The following is an 18,576-nucleotide window of genomic DNA, read 5'->3' as shown; positions in this document are numbered from 1 at the left end:
AGCAGGTTGTGGGGTTGCTTTGTTTTGCTTCATTTTTATTTATCTGAAACATCACAATGAGCAGCTGGAAGAAAAATTTTATCTACAAAAAGATGTAAGTGAAGGGCTGGAAAAAGCTAATGACTTGCATTTGAAACCTCAAAAATTCAAAACTGCAGCACAACCCAGTGAAGTTCTGCCTGTTACAGATTGAAATCACAAAGCCATAAATCATCCCAGCTGCATTCAAAGCACAGAGTTCATCAAAAGGTTTTCAAATCTCACATAAAATTCAGGTTTTGCATTTGCTAGGAAACCAAATCCAGGAGGACACTCTTCTGGCTCCTTGTTCCAATACATCATTTTTAAGTGTTCTTTAATATTTACACCTTGCAAAACTTGGGCCATGGAGCCCAAGTTCCCTGTTGCATCTAACAAGTCCTACTGCTTCTGCATTCACCACTGCTTGAATGTGCCGTTGTTTCTTTCAACACTTGCCTCTCAGCTAACACTTCCACAAGACAAGCAAAGGAGCTCATTTCCATTCACAAGAACATGAGGCAAGAACACTTTAGTGATCCTCTCTTGGTTTTTGAAAGCCTTATGACACCGCACTTAAAAGCCTGGAAATGTGTGATTTTCAAGCTACTGCTTTCATTAAGAGTTGTCAAGTGCCTCTATTACCTCTTAAATCCCTGCTTCCAGGGCATGTTCTGCAAAACGCCTTCAGGGTAATATGCTATTAGCATTTTACATCTCTAACTACAATTGCTAAAGGTGATGTCATCTAGCAACTACAACATTGAGATTTAGGAAAGGAGGACTTGGCTTTACATTTTCTCTTTTTCATTTTGCTAGAACCATCTGAAAAACTATTTCTCCTTTACAGTTTTATCCAATTTGCAATATGCTTTCTCCTGTATCTGAGAGGGAACTCACAGAGCTTTTCTCACAGAAAGAAACTGAAGCTGCTAAAAACTGCCTTTATAAATAGAGGAGGCTGATTCTCAGAAACAGCTATTCTCTTATTTCAACTACAACTACCTGCATTTCAGCCTTCAGAAATCTGAAGACATAAGCTAAAGAGAAAAACCTTCATCTTTTTTAAATTGTCAGAAACAATACAGAATGAATTAGAAAGAGAGAAAAGGCAAAACCCATCTGGAGCTGAATCTGGTGAGGAAAGTAAAAGGCAACAGAAAGGACTTCTACAGGTGTATCGACAGCAACACACAGACTGGAAAAAAAATCACATGGACCAGCTGATGAATGGGGCAGGGGACCTGGTGACAAAGGGCAGGGGGAAGGTGAAAGTACTCAATGCCTTCTTTGCCTCTATCTTTACTGGTAACCCTTCAAGTCACAGGCCCCTGAGACCTGCGAGGGAGCCTGGAGAAATTGAGACACCCTACATAGCAAAGGATTAGTTAAGGGCATATTAAATAAAACTAGAAAAAAACCACTTCCGTGGGACCTGATGGGACACCTCAGCCCTTCTGTGATAATGTGAAACACACGAATTATCCCCAATAGAGTTTTGTTTGAATGAGGGTAACAACTTGCTCCTGAGGGTGTGAGGTATAACAGTGCTAGATACAAAGAGGGAACCTTCCCATTTAAAGTGAAGGTGAAAAAAAATAGTCTCTGCTGAATTTTAACCCTTTTTTTATAACCATTTCCTTAAACATATATAAAATACTTTTATTTAAGACTTCTGCATCCCAATTTAGAATGATTTATAAAAGAATATTTGTATTAAGCCTTATTAGATCTTCAATGTTTTCTACAGTTCAACAAGCAGAAAATACACGTTTATATATTATTCATAATATATAATTATATATTATTTAGGGGGCATAAAAGTTCTAATATTCCTAGATATCTTTATTCATGTGACAGTTTTACCCAGTGAACAGTTTTTAAAGTCTTTGATAAAGGCTTAAAATTATCAGCATGTTCAGTGATGTTAAACCAGCACATTCCCACTACTGTCAAGTGAACGTACAGAATATGCATCCGTCTTTAATGTTTATTTTATGTGAACACACATTTTATCTTAATCATCCATAAGTCTTCTATGAGTTCTGAAGCCTCTACAGACTTCTGGCGCACCAGTGAGTAATAAACAAAGCAAAGGCAAAGACTTATCTTTCCAGGATTTTCTTTAAATCTGGTTATTCTTACTTAACCAAAATTAAGTACCATTACAAACTAGAAGTTTATGGAAATTAGTTAACACACATGAAAAAATAAAAGATTTGTGGAGTCTGAAACATCACTAAAATGGTATCTCCTTTCCTCAGTTTGGTAGATTTCAATAAACTAGGCAGAGATTAACACCTAAATTTAAATTGCAGACTATGCAATGCTCTCAGCTTTTGGTGGCCCTTCTACATGTTTAGCATCAGTTGAGACTCTGTGTGGGCAGACTTCTTGGCAACTCTGGGACTAAATAATGCATAAACATTAACATTTTCTTGCTAAGTTTGAATTTTTCTATGTTTTAAAAAAACTGTGTATATACATACACATAGGTTTTAAACAAAAATAACTGCCATATATATAGCTATATGCTCTACATGCAACACAAAATTGAGATCAAACAAGTTAAGTGCAGAAAGAAATTATTTCCCAATTTTAACAGGTACCTCTTTAGATCCTGAGAACTTGAGATGACTTGAACTGAGACTCTGAGAGGAATATTTACTTTTTCATGTTAAGCTAATTCTGATCAATTGGTAACTCCAGTTTTCAGAATTAAATTCTAATACCTATTGGTACATTTTTACTTTCTTTTTGGTATGTCAATATAATAAGTATGTGTTTAAGGATATGAAATTAAACTTGGTGGAATAATTTTACTCTTGTTCATGGCTTTGCTTTGCAAATCATTGACTTTTGGGTTTTTATTTAATACCATTTAAAACAAACTTCACCTATGAAATCCTGCAAAACAAGATTTACTGGAAATACTAAAGGTTGTTAATGTTTATGTCTTAAGTCATTGTGACATTCTATTGGTGTATTTGGACAGCTGTGTTTGAACCTACAACAAATACCTTCCAGGATGTCTTTATCTGTATACGCTTACAGACACTTGAAGCCTTTATACTGTGGGCTTCAAAATCATTGTCTAATACAATACATACAAGAGGATCAAAATATAATCAGTCCAAGTCTCTGATATCAAACCTTGGGGGAAAGAATATATTCCTCACACAGCATTCAGCACCTAGCACTGACACTGTACAAGACAGGCATGTTTTAAGCAGTTTGAGTAGCAAGCCTTGAAAGCCTTACAATTGAAGTTAAATGTTAACCAGATGTATGATAAGGATTATGACAATGAGATGATGCCAAAACCTGACAGAGCCCTGAATCTGCTCATGGAAGATGCTGCTTCTTCCTACACTGTCAGCTGATAGCAAGAGCCCAGGGAAGGAACCTGTGACTCTAAAAAAACAGACTCATGCACATCCCAAGGTGGACAAAAAGGACAAGATCAGAGCTCATCAGCTTGATATGCAGAGGGCCAGACAAGCAAAATAAATCAGTGAAGCTGGGAGTGCACTCATCAGCTGCACTGATTCAGGCCTTTTCAGCAAAGCTTTCATAGGCATGGCTTCTGCCAACACTGTATCTTCCAAGAAATTTCCTTTTCTAAAGGACTGGGCCCATGCAAACCTCATGTAGTTGAGCAAAGCCAAGTGAAAGGTCCTACACCTGGGTTGGGGCAATCCCAGTCACAAACACAGGCAGCTCAGAGAATGGATAGAGAGTAGCCCTGAGGAGAAGGACTTGGAGATGTTGGTGGGTGAGAGGCTGGACATGACCCAGCAATGTGCACTCACAACCCAGAAAGCCAAACGTGTCCTGGGCTGCATCCAAAGCAGCATGGGCAGGGAGGGGATTCTGCCCCTCTGCTCTCCTCTGGTGAGACCCCACCTGGAACACTGCATCCAGCTCTGGGGTCCCCAGACCAAGAAAGATAGGAACCTGTTAAGAGTGAGTCCAGAGAATGGCAAAGAAGACGGTCAGAGGAATGGAGTGCCTCTTCTATGAAGAGAGAGTTGGGCTGAGAGAGTTGGGGTTGTTCAGCCTGGTGAAGAAAAGGCTCCAGGGAGACTTCAAAGCAGCCTTCCAGTACCAAAAGGAGACCTACAAGAGAGCTGGAAAGAGGGGCTTTTTATAGGGGCATGAAGTGATAGGAGAAGGGGGAATAGTTTTTAACTAAAAGAGATTTAGATAAAGTATTAGGAAGAAATTCTTCACTAGAAGGGTGATGAGGCACTGGAACAGGCTGCCCGGAGAAGCTGTGGATGCCCTGTCCCTGGAAGTGCTCAAGGCCAGGTTGGATGGGGCTTTGAGCAACCTGATCTGGTGAAAGGTGTCCTTGCCCATGGTAGGAGAGTTGGAACTAGATGATATTTTAAGTGCCTTCCAGCCCAAGCCATACTATCATTCTGTGGTAAAAGTGGACATAAGAAAAACCACAAAGTTGTGCACTGAAGTAGTCCAGGTTTCTCTTTCAGTTCCTGCATCAACACAGCCCGAACAGGCCTCTATCAGCAGGAATGCACATCAACACAGTCCTCGGAGCATAGTGAGCCATACCGACCCAGGGAGTGGGTGTACATCTCCCTGCACCCCCAAGTGCACTTGCCCCATTCTAGACAAAATAAAAAACCACCAAAACAAAGAGAGGAAATGTAATTCAACAATAGTGTAAGGAATGAAGTGTGACAAAGAGGTCAGTGACAGAAGGCTGAATGAAAAATCAATTAAACTATTCCTCCAATATTAAAAGGAAACATGAACTGTACAGTGCCCAAGAGAGTTAAGGAGTCTATGGAAAATACCACTGGGATTATCCTGTCAAATATCAGATGTAGCCTTGGGTATTTTACTCAGCAGAAAGTGTCTTAAAAGGGTTTATATGCCAGATATCAAAAGCTGAGGAAACAGCTGTGAGCCAAGAGGCTGCAGATGATTAAGACATTGGATTTCCGTATGCACAAATGGCAAGGAACAGATTAAAATATGAATTAACAACTTAGTGCCAGAAGATTTAAGGTGAAACATCAAATTTAGAGAAGGATGAAAAATCAGAAGAGGAAAGAAAAAAAGAGTGAGGCTTTTGACTTATAAATAGGACCTAAATCAATGGGACATGCCAACTAACCAAGAGTTTTATTGCCACAAAGGCAATAAAAAGATCCAATAGGTTAATTACTTGACTTCAGCAAAGCACCAAGAAGGTCAATGCACTTGGCAGCGCTTTCTCATAAAATGAAGGAAAACAAGATGACACACATAATTTCTTTCCTGTCCAAGGGATTGTGTTGTGGATGTTGAAAGTTAAGCCTGATCAGCACAGGTCTGCCAGGTTGCTCCAAATTGGCTGCCTTAGCTGGATCTACTTTGACAGGGATCATCTTTCATCAACATGTGGTCTTGGATACTATGGCAGAAAGAAGTATACAGAAAGAGAAAAATTCTTTTAAAAATGTGGATTCCTTATTAGCTGGAAAATGTATTCTGGGAAAGCAGAAAAAATATCAAACAGGGAAACTGTATACTTAAGTGAGCTCAGCAGGAGTAAGAGTACTTAGGCAAATAAATTCAGTGTTAATGAAAGCAAATTTAACAAGCTCTGCTTCTTTGATTATTTTGCCTTATGCATGAAGACAAATTCAGAACCCTCAGAAGACTTGATGATAAGAAAATACAAGGTGATTTCATATTTTTGTATTGCTAATTAGTTCATCCACACACACAAATTAAGAGGCCATTAAACTACCTGACAGTAACATATAAGAGACAAGAAGCTGTAGTCCTATACATTAGAAGGTTAATGGCACTGGGTCTTATCATTCCCATTCAGATCCATGTACTAGATGAGTGTGTAAGCTAGGGGTGCCTCACTCTTTAGGGCTTAAAGGAAGCTGCACAGATTTGTCAAAAGTCCATATTCCAAAGCTCAGGTGTAACTTCTCAGTGGTACAGAAGAGATGAAAGAGTTGCTGGTAAGAGCCAGTTTAGCAGCATGTTCCCAGGAGTGAAGAGACTGGCAAGAACCTCCCACTTAGGCTTTTGTAGTAGCCAAGAGCATACTACCACCAGGAGCATCCACTGCCACACTACCCAGTTTTTTTGCTGTCTTTGCTCCTTCAGCTCAACATCAGCTCTACTTGAGATTCCAAAAGCAGATCAGGGAGATACTATGACTCCTTTCCACCAGCAAAATTTAGAGGATGCCTGTGGCACTGGATGAAATGGAAAACCACATTTCTAACAGAGCACAGCAAAAGAGCTGGGGACAAGTCTTGCCCTGAGCATCCTTGTTAACATTCAGCCAGTTCCAAACTGATATCCCTGCTGTTTGAATGATTTGCATTCGCTTCTCCTTCACACTTCAAATACTGGTTCCTTCTTGAACAGCTACTCCAGACATCCTTCAAAAGCATCTCACACATCTGCCAAGGAAGGCAGTGCTGGGTACATTACTGCTTTACTTTTTGTTTGTTTTTATCACACTGAAGAAAAATGGACTGGATGAGCTATAACATCATTTAACCATCCATATGCTCTTCCTCTCATAGCTTTTGCATGTGTTAGAGTTTTTCCTCAGTTAAATATTATGTCAGTAAACAGCAAAAGGATGGAAGAAAGGCCCATCTTTTCATCAGTTCCGAATAGTTTATTCAAATCATTTAATATTTCCACATTTTTTTTACCCTGTTACAAGAAAGACTCTCAGAATTTTTCCTAGTGTTAAAAGTCTAGGAAGAAATCTCCTAAGTCCTATTACATATTCCATCTTTGCTATGCCTATGAAGAATATATTCTCAGTTTTTTGTGGGTTTCCATTTTCACTTAATGTGAACATTCTTATTAACCTTTGCACTGACATTACCTCCTAAGACATCCAGGGAGAACAACTGGCTCATTTGAAAAGTTTACATGGAGTCATGTAGACCAAGACTGTCTCGATTAACTGGTTTGACTTCCTGCAGAATATACATCAAAGCATGACACCCACACATTTTGAATGAGCAATCACATACTTTTTAGAAGGCCATTCAGCTCTGATTTAAAGATTATAGACAACAGGAGTTTTGGACAGAAGAATCCCAGGTCGTAGTCAAGGATACAACCTGGGCTCACTACATTAAAAGTCTTAGTTTAAGAAAGATGGAGGAGTCCTGTTTCACTTGAATTGAAAGTTGCAATCATTCTCAAAAACAAGTAAAACCTTTCCTAAATGTTTATCTTGCTTCCTTCCCAAGGCAATTTGAAATACAAAATAGTATACTCTGCATATGCCTAATCAACATTTAGTGCTTTCACATTCTGTGAATTGTCAAAATGTAAACAGCTAATCATTTTTAAAAAAGAACTGAATTAACTGTGCCACATTAGTAAGTCCTATGATGTTAAAAAGACAGAAAATCCAAAGTGGCAAAAAAAATTCTCAGGAATAGAACTAAATAGACTCTCTTGTTCTCTCTGTTGCCTCAGTGTGGGTGTTTTGGCTAACAGAGATGAAAATCTGTGAGCAACAATTTGGACTTCCATGTCCCAACTTGCTCAGGGAGCAGTATGCTCATTTGGAGTTTCTGATTTGACTAAATGACATTAAATCAACTGCACAAGGGGGAAAACAAGGGAAGCACAACCACTGAGATATTCAGAAATACTCTACCAAACATGATTAGCAAAGTTTTATTCCATATAATCTGCTTCAAGAGTGACTAGTGCACAAGTGAATGTCTGTTGAATTTATATTCTTTCTTTCCCAGTGCCTGGCAGAAGAAAAAAATATTACCACTGTGCTTTGAAAGCATGCAAAGCTTTTTGTGGGGTAACCTTGTTTAAAAATTGCCATCACTATGACTAAGACACAGCACTTCTAGTGTTCCCTAATGGAGAGGGTGGTAAACTGACATTTTCAATGTGCAAACAGAAATCAGTCATGACTGTGTAATAAACTCAGCATAGCTAAAGGTCACAGTAATAGACAGTATTTCAGATTTTCTTTTTATTTAAAAAAAAAAAATTGCAAACATAAAAATGACTGAAATACAGACAGACTGTATGAAGACTCATAAAGCTTTTAAGAGCAAAGGTGGATGCAGCTTGCTTAGGGCCTATAGTATGAAATAAACACACATCATCTTTATCCTCAAGTGATCACATCCTTTGCTAAGTTCCACAATGCTGAGCTAATTAAAGCTCAAATGTTAATTGGGGTAAAGAAAACTTATGCCCTTTATGATTTGAAATTAAAAGGAATTTAATTGCTATCATCTGCAATGCTACCTTTCATATTGGTTCCAATGATCATTGTGAAACTGCACGTGCTTTTGTAATATAAATAATTCAACCATTTGACTTAGAATTTTCAAATGGAACAAGGACAATTCCACTTGCTGAACTAATGACCTGCAAAATTTCAGATATTGTTAGATATGAAGATTGAAGATTAATGCTAAAACTAAAGTTTCAAAACATGTCTGCAGTACAGCTTTCACTCTAGTAAGCAGTAGTTTTTTTAGCAAACATCTCTGCTTAATTTAATAAGCATCCTTCGTTATCTTACTTTCATTGCTAACACTAGGCTTTCTACTGTGAACAGTAGCTTCAATCTACCCAAGTAACATTGTAAAAAATCCAGCTGAAAAGACTTTATATCTCTTTCTTACAAAAACATGCAATAATTCTCAGCAGTATTTTGTGATATGCTCATGAGGTAAACATTTTTAAAAGAATTAACAAATAGTGAAACTTTCAATTCTGGCATGCTAATTTTTTGATCCTGTAAAGAGGTTTTTAGAGAATGAGTTTTAGGACTAAGTAAACCATCATTCAGACATGGGACTTCCACTGATGCACATCAGTGATACACTTCTCTGGAGACAGAAATTCACCCCTTTCTCTAGGGAACATGACAATGAAACAAATACTGAAAACTGGCATAATGCTAGCAAACTCTGCATCACTTTCACTGGTTATCTTTCACTCCAAGCTAAGAAGCTTAAAAAATTACTCTAGTCCTGTTTTAGGATCACAGAGCATGGTGGAGGGGGATCTTGCTAAAAAGCAGAACTTCGTATCATCTCTTCTACTCCTTTTCTTCTGCCCTTCCTCTCCAGCCCTTGCCTTCTCACCCCAGCAGAGAGAGAGCAGAACAACAGGTCTGAGGATGAAGGCTTGAAGCAGGTGAAGCTTCTGCTGGAGTGCAGTCCAAGAGCTCAGCAAAAGGAGTGAGCTCATTACCTCACCGAGTTGTGATTCCTCATTTCTCATCCTCCCTTACAGCAGCACAGAAATAAACCAGAAAAAGCATTTAATTTCTCCTTCATTCTTTCCCTGAATGACTGGGCACTCCCAATGTAACACCAATGAACTGGGCCTTTCTGTAAGAAGCCTGAAACTTCCAGGTGGGCATGGACAGCAGTATGAGCTGATGGCCCTTGTGTAGAAGGCCTAAGTGTCTCCACAGCACATGCAGCAATCAACATGGAACCATGTCTTTCTTCTCTCAGAAACTATGTGATGCTAGCTGGGTCATACTCACGCATACAGTAGGAATATTTTAGAAAAAGAAACCAAGCAAAGAAACCTGAGCAAAAAAAAACCCAAACAAAACAAAGAACAACAAAGCCAAACACCTCACCAGTTACCCCTGGATCAATACTTTCAAATCTTCAGTACTTTCCCACGTTTTCTCGAGGTATCAGTTAAGTCTAATTCTTTCAGTGAAACAGCTTAGATTCCAAATAAAGACAGGGTCTGACCTGACTGATTCAAAAAGGGGTCGGTAGTTTTTAAATAAACTCAACTGGAGCACACTTCAAGAGTTAACAATAAGAGAGAGGAAGGAGCTCTGAGGTTAAGGGCAGCATCACAAGGATAACAGACTGAAAATAGGAAAAGAAAAATGTTAAGGCTGACATTAGGAAAACATTTATTATTATGAGGGTGATTAGATAATGGAATAATTTCCCAAAGGAAGTTGTTGAGTCAACCACTAGAAGCATTCAAAGGAAACCGAGATAAAAACACCAGGTGATTGATCTAGAGGGCAGTCCTGTACTAATGACCCAGGAGGCTCTTTCAAACTAATTGAGGATTCTCCTCTTGAAAACAACAATTCTGAACTTTATATAGCAACACGTGAACAAAAAGTAGATGAAAAACACTGCACAAAGCCAGAAAAAACACTTAATCAAAGCCTTTTTTTTTTCATTTTAACAGGTTTTTTCCTCTATAGTATCAACAATCTGAGTCTACATAAGCATTCATTACTTCTAAAAAGTCCCAACACGTATTGATCAGCCAAGTGACACTGAGAAGATAAATTTTTCAAAGAAATTACAGGAGCTCTAAAACTTGCCTTATGAAACACAATGGACATCATGAAGAAATCCAGCAAGAAATTTTCTGAAATGTCTCTGTAGTCAAATCGGAAGAAGATCACAGTAAAGCTCAAAGTAACAAACTGATTAATAGGATTACAGAATGAGGAGCGAAGGAGTTTCATTCCAGCAACTGTTATCAGGATAATGTCACAGCTGTAAAAAAAGCAGAGAGAAAAACCTAATCAAGTCATAAGGCATTAAATTAAGAAGCTCTTAAATACAAATATCCGTACCAGATGTATTTTAGATTGTTATACATATCTAAATCTACATATCTTATTTATTAAAAGTATATAGAAGTAATAGCAGAAATCATCACATTTATTTTACTTATGTGCAATTTTGTATTTTTCCCTTATCATTATCACACATTCATAAGATGTAAAAAAGAATGAACTCTGTACTAAAAATAGTAATAACTACTAAAACCCAAGAATCTAGACCAGACATTTTTACATCCCTCTTAAAATAAAATTTCAGTCTGGGAAATATCTTGGCACTTTCATCAATACATTACTGTAATTTGAAAAAAAAAAATCTTAAACTCCTTTTCTTTTTTAATTACAAGAAATTTCACTTGATGACACAATTTATAATTTTACTTGTAATTTCATTACACACTGCCAAAATTCTGGATAGATGTGAAGTGTTTGAAATTCCTACCATTGTTCTTGATCAGAAAGTTGACTATTCTATATAGTAATTCATCAGATGAAAAGAAATTGTGTTGTGCCTATGTCTTCTAAAATGTGAGGACTTCAATGCATAATGAGTGAGAAAGTAGGCCAGGTATTTGCAAAATGCATTGAAGGTTCTCCTTCATCCTGCTGCTAACCAGGAGAATACCTGCTGCATGACTGACACATGGCAGGCTAGAAAGCTCTCAACAGGTTTTCACCATCCTAGCAAGATTCCTATTTTCCAGGTTGATTTTCTTTTATGTGGCATTTATTCATTATTGTGTATCTCCCGTAATGCAGATACAACTTTATTTGAGTGCTGGTCATTCCAAAGGATCGGCAGGGCATTACTGTTGGAATGAAATGCCAAGCTGACCTTATTTTCCACTTTGTTGAAGCTGTTCTTTTCAATGTGCCCCACATTTCTGAATGGAAAACCTAATGACTAAGCTAAATAGATTCTGAAGCCACTAGAAGCCATCCCAGTGCATCCTATATGAACCAGTTGTATAACTCGCTCTTTAGAAAGAAGAAAATTCTTGCAACATGGAGAAATTTTCACAGGGAAACTTACAGATTATAGAACAAAAGGAAGACTTTTCTGTCACTGTGCCTGTTACCATGATGAAACTTTCACCAAAAAATGACACTTTATAAAATAATGCATTCAGAGGCAACAGAAAATAATTTGCTCATTATTCCTTCTTCTTTAAAAATACTGCCACACAAGATGCTACTCCTGGGGCCTTAACTCCTGGGAAAAGATGTAAGGGAGTGTGAGAAGGGGGGCTGATTTCCAATGCCTCTGTGGCCGGTAACAGGGGCAGGCACTGTCAGCATGGGTCCTGTTAATAACCAGCACATCAGGGTCTGGAAAGCTCAAGCAAACTCCTGACTACAAAGGAGCTGTTCTGCCTCCTCAAGAAGCAAACTGCTTCAGTCCTTTAAATCACAAAGCAAGATGAAGCTTCTTTAAAAAATGAATTCAATCTGAGGAAAACTCCGACATGAAATCACACAAAATGTACCACCTCAGACACTTTCAGACACAAAGTGGGAGAGTGACTTCCCTTCCCTACAGCATGATGCAGTCTGATCCTTGGGTGGTCAATAACTAAGGAATGTTCCAGCAACAGAAAACAGGTTGCATTAAAGCATGCATTAAAGCACAGCAAGTACAACCCTCAGTAACACTGTATATGGAAGTAGCAAGGAGAATCCAGGATCCCTCATGGGCTTACAGAGTTAAAGAGGTAGGATCTGAAGATGAATGCTTTGTGTGTGGCATTTGGATGGCAGCTGCAGGGAGAATGTATTAAAGAGGAGAGCAAGAGGAAAAGGAATACTGGGAGTTTCATAGATAGACCAGAGTTACAAGGAAAAGGGGGAAACAGGTTTTACACAGGTGATCACACAGAGACAAGGGGGATGGGGAAGGAAAGGACTGCTGTGGTATTCCCCCACAGGCCAAACAATCAGAGGCAGACAAATGTAATTACTTTCTTTTATCTCAAGACTTCTGGGGGTCTGACTCATTTCTTCTGAACACTTGAGGGAGGTGATACTTGAAAGTGCAACCTAGCTTGGAGGAATGACTATGTAAAAATAGCACCTTCCTAACCCCCACATATTTGCTCCGTGCATGTATTCAGTCACGTCTGCTAACTAGTAACAAATGGCATTCTAACTACTTTTAATTCTCCCAGCCTTGCAGAACTAAATAGAGGATGAGTGTGGATTCAGTGTCACCCCGGTCAATACACCTGAACTCTTGAAGCACCTTGGCTGTAGCATCTTCCAAGTGCCTGGGGAGAAAAAAGGTCAGTGGGGAACTACAAAGGCCATCAATGAGTGACTGGTGAGAGTCTCTCTGGAAAAGTAGTTGTCTGGTAGAAATATGCAGAAAATTTGACTAATGCCCTAGACCAAGTGTCGACCCTAAAAGCAGGGGCTGCCTCTTCCTTGTAGTTGTGTCGTTCCTAAAGCTGTGTTGCTCCTCAAGAGAGAGAAATAATTAAATCAACATGCAATTTTTACACCAAAGTTCTTTTATCTAATATTTGAAATTAAGAAACTCTGTTATTATGAATACTGAGGAACTCTCCCCCACCTCCCAGCAGTTTTTCTTGCTACTGGAACATTCCAAGGCTGTTTCTTTGTTTTATCATCTGCATCACTGTCATTCTGATAAAAAGACTGCAGAAACTCTGCTCACTGGGGATACTGCAGTCACTAAGCCTGCTGAATATCTGCAGCAGGCAAGTCACTGACTAAAATACTTACCATAAAAGGCTGTCTGCAAGGATCATACTGTGAGACCATGGATCAGCATCACCAGTTCTGCTTAATATCTAAAACATCAGACTTCATCAAAACTTGTACCCCCACCCTTCTCAAACCACTCTTAATGCAGGACTACCCACCTTTCTAAACTGTTAAATATTTTATTCAGTCTTGCCTTAGAAGACTTGTGTGGTGAAGCTTCTGATAACTCCTTTGGGAGACTACAGCACAGTGTTAAAAATCCTCAGGAAATGTTTCCTGATATCCAGCCTAGAGTCCTCATTTTCATCTGATTAATTCTAGTTACCCCACTGAGTTTATGCCCATCAAACACCTGCAGCCTGGTATAGTGTGCCTTGCTTTTAATTGACATTTAGACCTTCCGTATATATCTATATATAGCTCTTTAATCTTTTAATTTCACTCTCTCTCACTGGAGACATATTTTAGTGTGCTATGGTAGTTTTGCATTTTTCTTGCAGCAAAGCCAATGATTATTGTATTCTGAACTAATATGTGTGAAAGCAAACTGCGACAAGATTACAGGCTTATTTAAAAACAAATTCAATTTCTCAGTCTTCAGTCTAAAATCAAATATTCTACTAATCACATGCTTTGAGTTATAATCTACTTACTGTGTACCAAGCTTCTTGTATTTACTAATTGAGAAAGCATCAATGGTGAGTGCATTCAGTATTATGGCTGGATATAAAATGTATTTCTCAAAGCACTGTAGCCACACATAAAGCCTTTCAAACCACATCAGATGAGCAGCATCTGAAATGGAAATTCAGATAACAGATCGTGTCGTCAAATCATCAGCATCTTTTGCACTGAAATACCATAGAAGACACGAGTTAGCTCACATTAATAAATATAGTCAACCAACAAATTTATGAAACAATGGAATTCATAATTCTTTGGCAATAGAGAAGTAATTTTGTTCTCTGAGTTTAGAGAGTATCTGTTTTGCTGCTTATAACTGCACTCCTGAGACACACTCATAAACAATAAAAGATAGTACATGCTAGATGGTAGTTTTTACATCATCCAAAATAATATATTAAATAGTACTTTAAGTGGGTGTAATGACCCCAGACAGGCCCTCTTCAGCTCTGGCACTGACCTGGTGAATCACCTAGGAAACTTCACCTAGCAAAACACTGTTCATTAGACTGTAAATTATCACTGACCTCATTGATAAATGAAACACCCCTTGAGATCTAAAGACTGAAGAATTATCAGGAGCTAGAAACGGTCATAAATGTTTCCCAAAACACCTAAACAGACACTCTAAGAAGTATCTGCCAAGATCACATCTCACATCATTCCTCTCTAAGGAATAGCTTTTTTTTTTGCAGTAGACTTTTCTAACAATACCAGAGTGCTTAATATGAGTATCAAACAAGAACTGAATGCTCCCTGCAATTCAACTGCTATGAGAACTTAGGTGAACTGAGTGCAGAAACACTTGTGTACAGACAAAAACAATGCCTTTATCCTCAAAGCTCTGCTAGACAAGGTTATTGGAAAAATAGCAAACACAAAACGGCAGAACTTGGTATTAACTCAGAAATAAAAATGTCAGCTACTGAATCTCCAATAATCATCCCTGCAAAATGAAAACAATTATATGTAGACACCCCCCTCTTCCATACACTCCTTTTCAATGACAGACAAAGAAAACATGCTGAATCAATGGATTTCTGGGTTCTGCAGGCACAGTTGTATATTGCATAGGCTAAGAGAAAGATCTAAAAGCAATCCTTCCAAATTAGATTGAAGTCATGTATGGGGAATTATAAGAGAATTGAGCTGTGAGCTGTAAAACCTGCCTGCAGAGGCACATGGCAGCACAGAGAGGCTTGTCTCCACGGAACCCTGGGGGGAGGGAGGTGGTGTCACACGGCAGACCCCTATGAAGTGTGTTGCTGAAGTGGCAACATGGGATAGGTCACGCCATGTAAGGAAATACTGTGCCTTAGAAAGGTGTATAAAACCAACTCACTCCTTTGAACAAACGATCCCGATTCCCTGCCGGTCTGGGTCCGAGATTCAATTGCTGACAGTCATGCTTTGCCAGTACCTTAAGCTAAGGCAGTGCTCTTGCAAAATTTCCCCTTTGGAAAATATAATTAACTTCTGTTTCTTGCTATAACATAAAAATATTTCCTCTTCATTACCTAAAGGCCACCTCCTAAAAGTTCATACACGCAGCAAAATGTCCATTTTGGAACCTAACTGTTCTTCCCCATTCCTCTCTCCCTCCTGAACTCAAGACCTTCATCCATGTCCAAAGCTGAGCTCTGTGGAAGAACTCAGGCTTCAGTAAAGAGATATGCATATCACACAAACCAAAAAGAATGTAGGTGCAGGAGCAAAGAGAGATCTGTTCAGACAATGGAGACAGAAAAAAGAGCTCACATTCAGAGGGGCCCCAGAGAAAGATGTGGATGATTTGAAAATGGCTTACACAAACCTCTAGGTATAGAGGTATAGAGAAACCCAGTATATCAGGGTTTCTTTCTCATGTAGTCCTGCACTAGTTTCTACACATCTGTTATACTGTAAGCTCATACATCTTGACCTAAGCCTTTTGTCCTGCAGCCAGCCAAGACAATGACAAGTAATAAATGAGTTATCTCACAGAGGCATCACAAGAACCTGTCTGATAATTGCTATTCTATGGAACACCTTAAAGTTTGAGCAGCTCGTCCAGAATCTATACAACAAAACCAGGAATAAACTTGTGGAATTGTCACTGCCAGTTGTTTGTCTAATTGCAAGCAGTCATTTGTCTTTCCATTGCACTACCCTTGTCAAAAAAATAGAAAGATTAAAATTAAAATCTATGCAGTAAAAACTCCTCACAGACATCTTATTTTGTGTATTTGTCCTTTCATTGTCCGCACCTGACAGCTATGGGGTACTACTGTCCTTTTTCCAAGTTTCTCTTTCTATACAAACAGGGAACATTTTAAAGTTTAGTTCCTACATTTTTATTACAGGACAAAAGAAAGAAGACAGCCCGTCAGACAGATCTATCAAAGGGATTACCTTTTCCACAGTCTGTCTCATCTCAGACATGATAAAAAACCTCTGCAGCAGCCTAAGGGACTGAAATTTTTTTTTTTTTTTTTTTTACTCTTGTTTTCTAACACACAACACCAGCTACATTACAATAGTACTTAGACCCCAAAGTACAGGATGGGCCACATATAAATGAGGACTGCAAAAGAAGCCAAAAAAGCCTGTTTTCCATAGTGGGCAGCATGAGAAATGCAGCTGGATCTCAAAATGGAAGGAAACCCATCTGTGGAAATCAGTCCAGCAGGTCTCTAACTTCAACCTTTTCAAATGCTGAGTCACTGCATTTAGGAAAACAATGTTTTCTGACAAATGAAGACAGACTTAATCAGGACAAGGCAAAGAAATCCTACAGTGGTCTTTTACGACTAAGTGCTGGAATAAACAGTGCAGAATTACTGGTTATCAGGGACAGAAAGTCCTGGACACTGTTTTCAGCTGAGCATGGTGCTTAATAATATTTCTATTTCTATTACACTTTCCTTGGCATATTGCAGTAAAAGGCAACCTTCAGTCAAGTCTCTTGGGTACTTTTTTCATACCCAACCCTTGTTTGGAAAGTAATCATTTTGAAACATGTAATTTTTTAAAAATAAAAAAATATTTAAATCCTTAAAGTATGGTTTTCCAGAGAGTGATCTGAACTCTTTTGTGTCTAGTTGAAGAACAGACTAAAGTCCCTCAACAGACTGTTCTGACAATGCTGTCTTCAAACACTTCAGAAACATATATTGAGAATTATTAAGGCGTGGGATCCATCAAGAAATGACAAGTAAGCTTTTGGCTGGTAGCAAAGGCAAGAAGAGAGCTGGGGCGGAGGGGGGGAAGCTTTGCTTCTCAAAGCACACTGCTTGCTTCAGAAATAACTCTATCAGAACAGGAAATCAGATCTCGACATACTAAAATATTGACTGATATTCACATGTATCAAGGCACCACCCGCTGAAGCCAGCAGACACCAGAAAGAACAAATCTTAAAGAAAATTTCAGTTCCTTTCAATTTTAATGTTTCTCTAAAAGTGTTACAATTGAAATTAGAACACTTATATTGCACTACATTTGCTGATATGCCAGAAAGTAGAAAAAAAATCTACCTCAATTTCATCTATCTTTTAAGTTTTTAAATTATGTAGAATGCCAATGCATTAGGCATGAATTGTACCATATCAAGCAACACAGCAAGTAAGAGTACTGTAGTGTAAAAATAAAAGGCAGATCAGACAGTGGCTCTAGAGCCTGTGAAATGATTAAAGGACAGGAACATTTAACATAGGAGGAGAAACAGAGAGCTGGGATTGCTTAACTTTGAGAAAAAAAAGACTTGGAGGCATCTTATTAAAGCCTGGTTGGGGGCATTTTTGGGGTATAAATACCTGATGGGGGAAAGTAAAGTTGATGGAGCCACTCTGTTCTCAGTAGTGGCCAGTGACAGGACAAAAGGAAATGGGTACAAATTGAAAATCTGCTTCAACAAAAAAATAGCACCAGAACCAATAAACCACCAAAACACACACACAAAAAAAAAAAAAGCAGGAAAAAACCCCACCCAAACACCACAATTCAAAGCAACCTTTCTTACTGTAAGGATGATTGAATGCTATTACAGGTTGTCCAGAAAGACTGTAGAGTCTCTGTGCTTGAAAATATTAAAAACTGGACAGAGCCCTGAGCAACCTGCTCTAGCTGACCCTGCTCTGAGCAGGGGCATCAGACCGGACAATCTCCAGATGTGTCTGCCTAGCCTCAGCCCATCTGGGCAGTGGCCTGAGAAGACAACTCCTACAGGTTCACAGATCTGCTGGCAATGCAGTGGAAAAATTCAAACGATCAGATAATGTGTGCTACTCAAAAGTAAAAGTGTAATTTATTCTCCCTGCTCTGTTCCTTCTGTATTTTTTTTTGTTCTTCAAACCAAGGCAAGCTGGAAGTCATTCCATCCACTGTTTAGAAAAGACTTTATTACAAACCTCTCACTTCCCGCTGCTGGTGCTCTTTGCTTTTAAGTATAGGGTGGGAGATCCACAGCCAGGGGTGGTGCTTGCGGAGCTGAGGAAGGATGTAATGTGTTACAAATCCCACGGTCCACGCTAAAGCAAACAGGACAATGCTGAGAAATGGCTGGG

At 38.7% G+C, this 18,576-nt stretch overlaps 1 protein-coding gene across 3 annotated transcripts in view; it reads right to left on the bottom strand.

Annotated features, from left to right (window-relative positions):
* PCNX2 (pecanex 2) overlaps window positions 1-18,576 on the bottom strand; it is a 150,659-nt gene that overhangs the window by 59,715 nt on the left and 72,368 nt on the right. For all 3 annotated transcript variants that reach the window (XM_048299884.1, XM_048299887.1, XM_048299885.1), the window contains 3 exons: window positions 18,421-18,571; window positions 14,002-14,143; window positions 10,379-10,556 (listed from right to left, as the gene is read on the bottom strand). In XM_048299884.1, the coding sequence (XP_048155841.1) occupies window positions 10,379-10,556; window positions 14,002-14,143; window positions 18,421-18,571 (471 nt within the window). The remainder of the gene's footprint in view (window positions 1-10,378; window positions 10,557-14,001; window positions 14,144-18,420; window positions 18,572-18,576) is intronic.

This window comes from Corvus hawaiiensis, chromosome 3, assembly GCF_020740725.1.
Source record: "Corvus hawaiiensis isolate bCorHaw1 chromosome 3, bCorHaw1.pri.cur, whole genome shotgun sequence".
Classification (NCBI taxonomy): domain Eukaryota; kingdom Metazoa; phylum Chordata; class Aves; order Passeriformes; family Corvidae; genus Corvus; species Corvus hawaiiensis.
The sequence above is the reverse complement of the archived record's forward strand: the minus strand, read 5'-3'. Positions and strand labels throughout refer to the sequence as shown.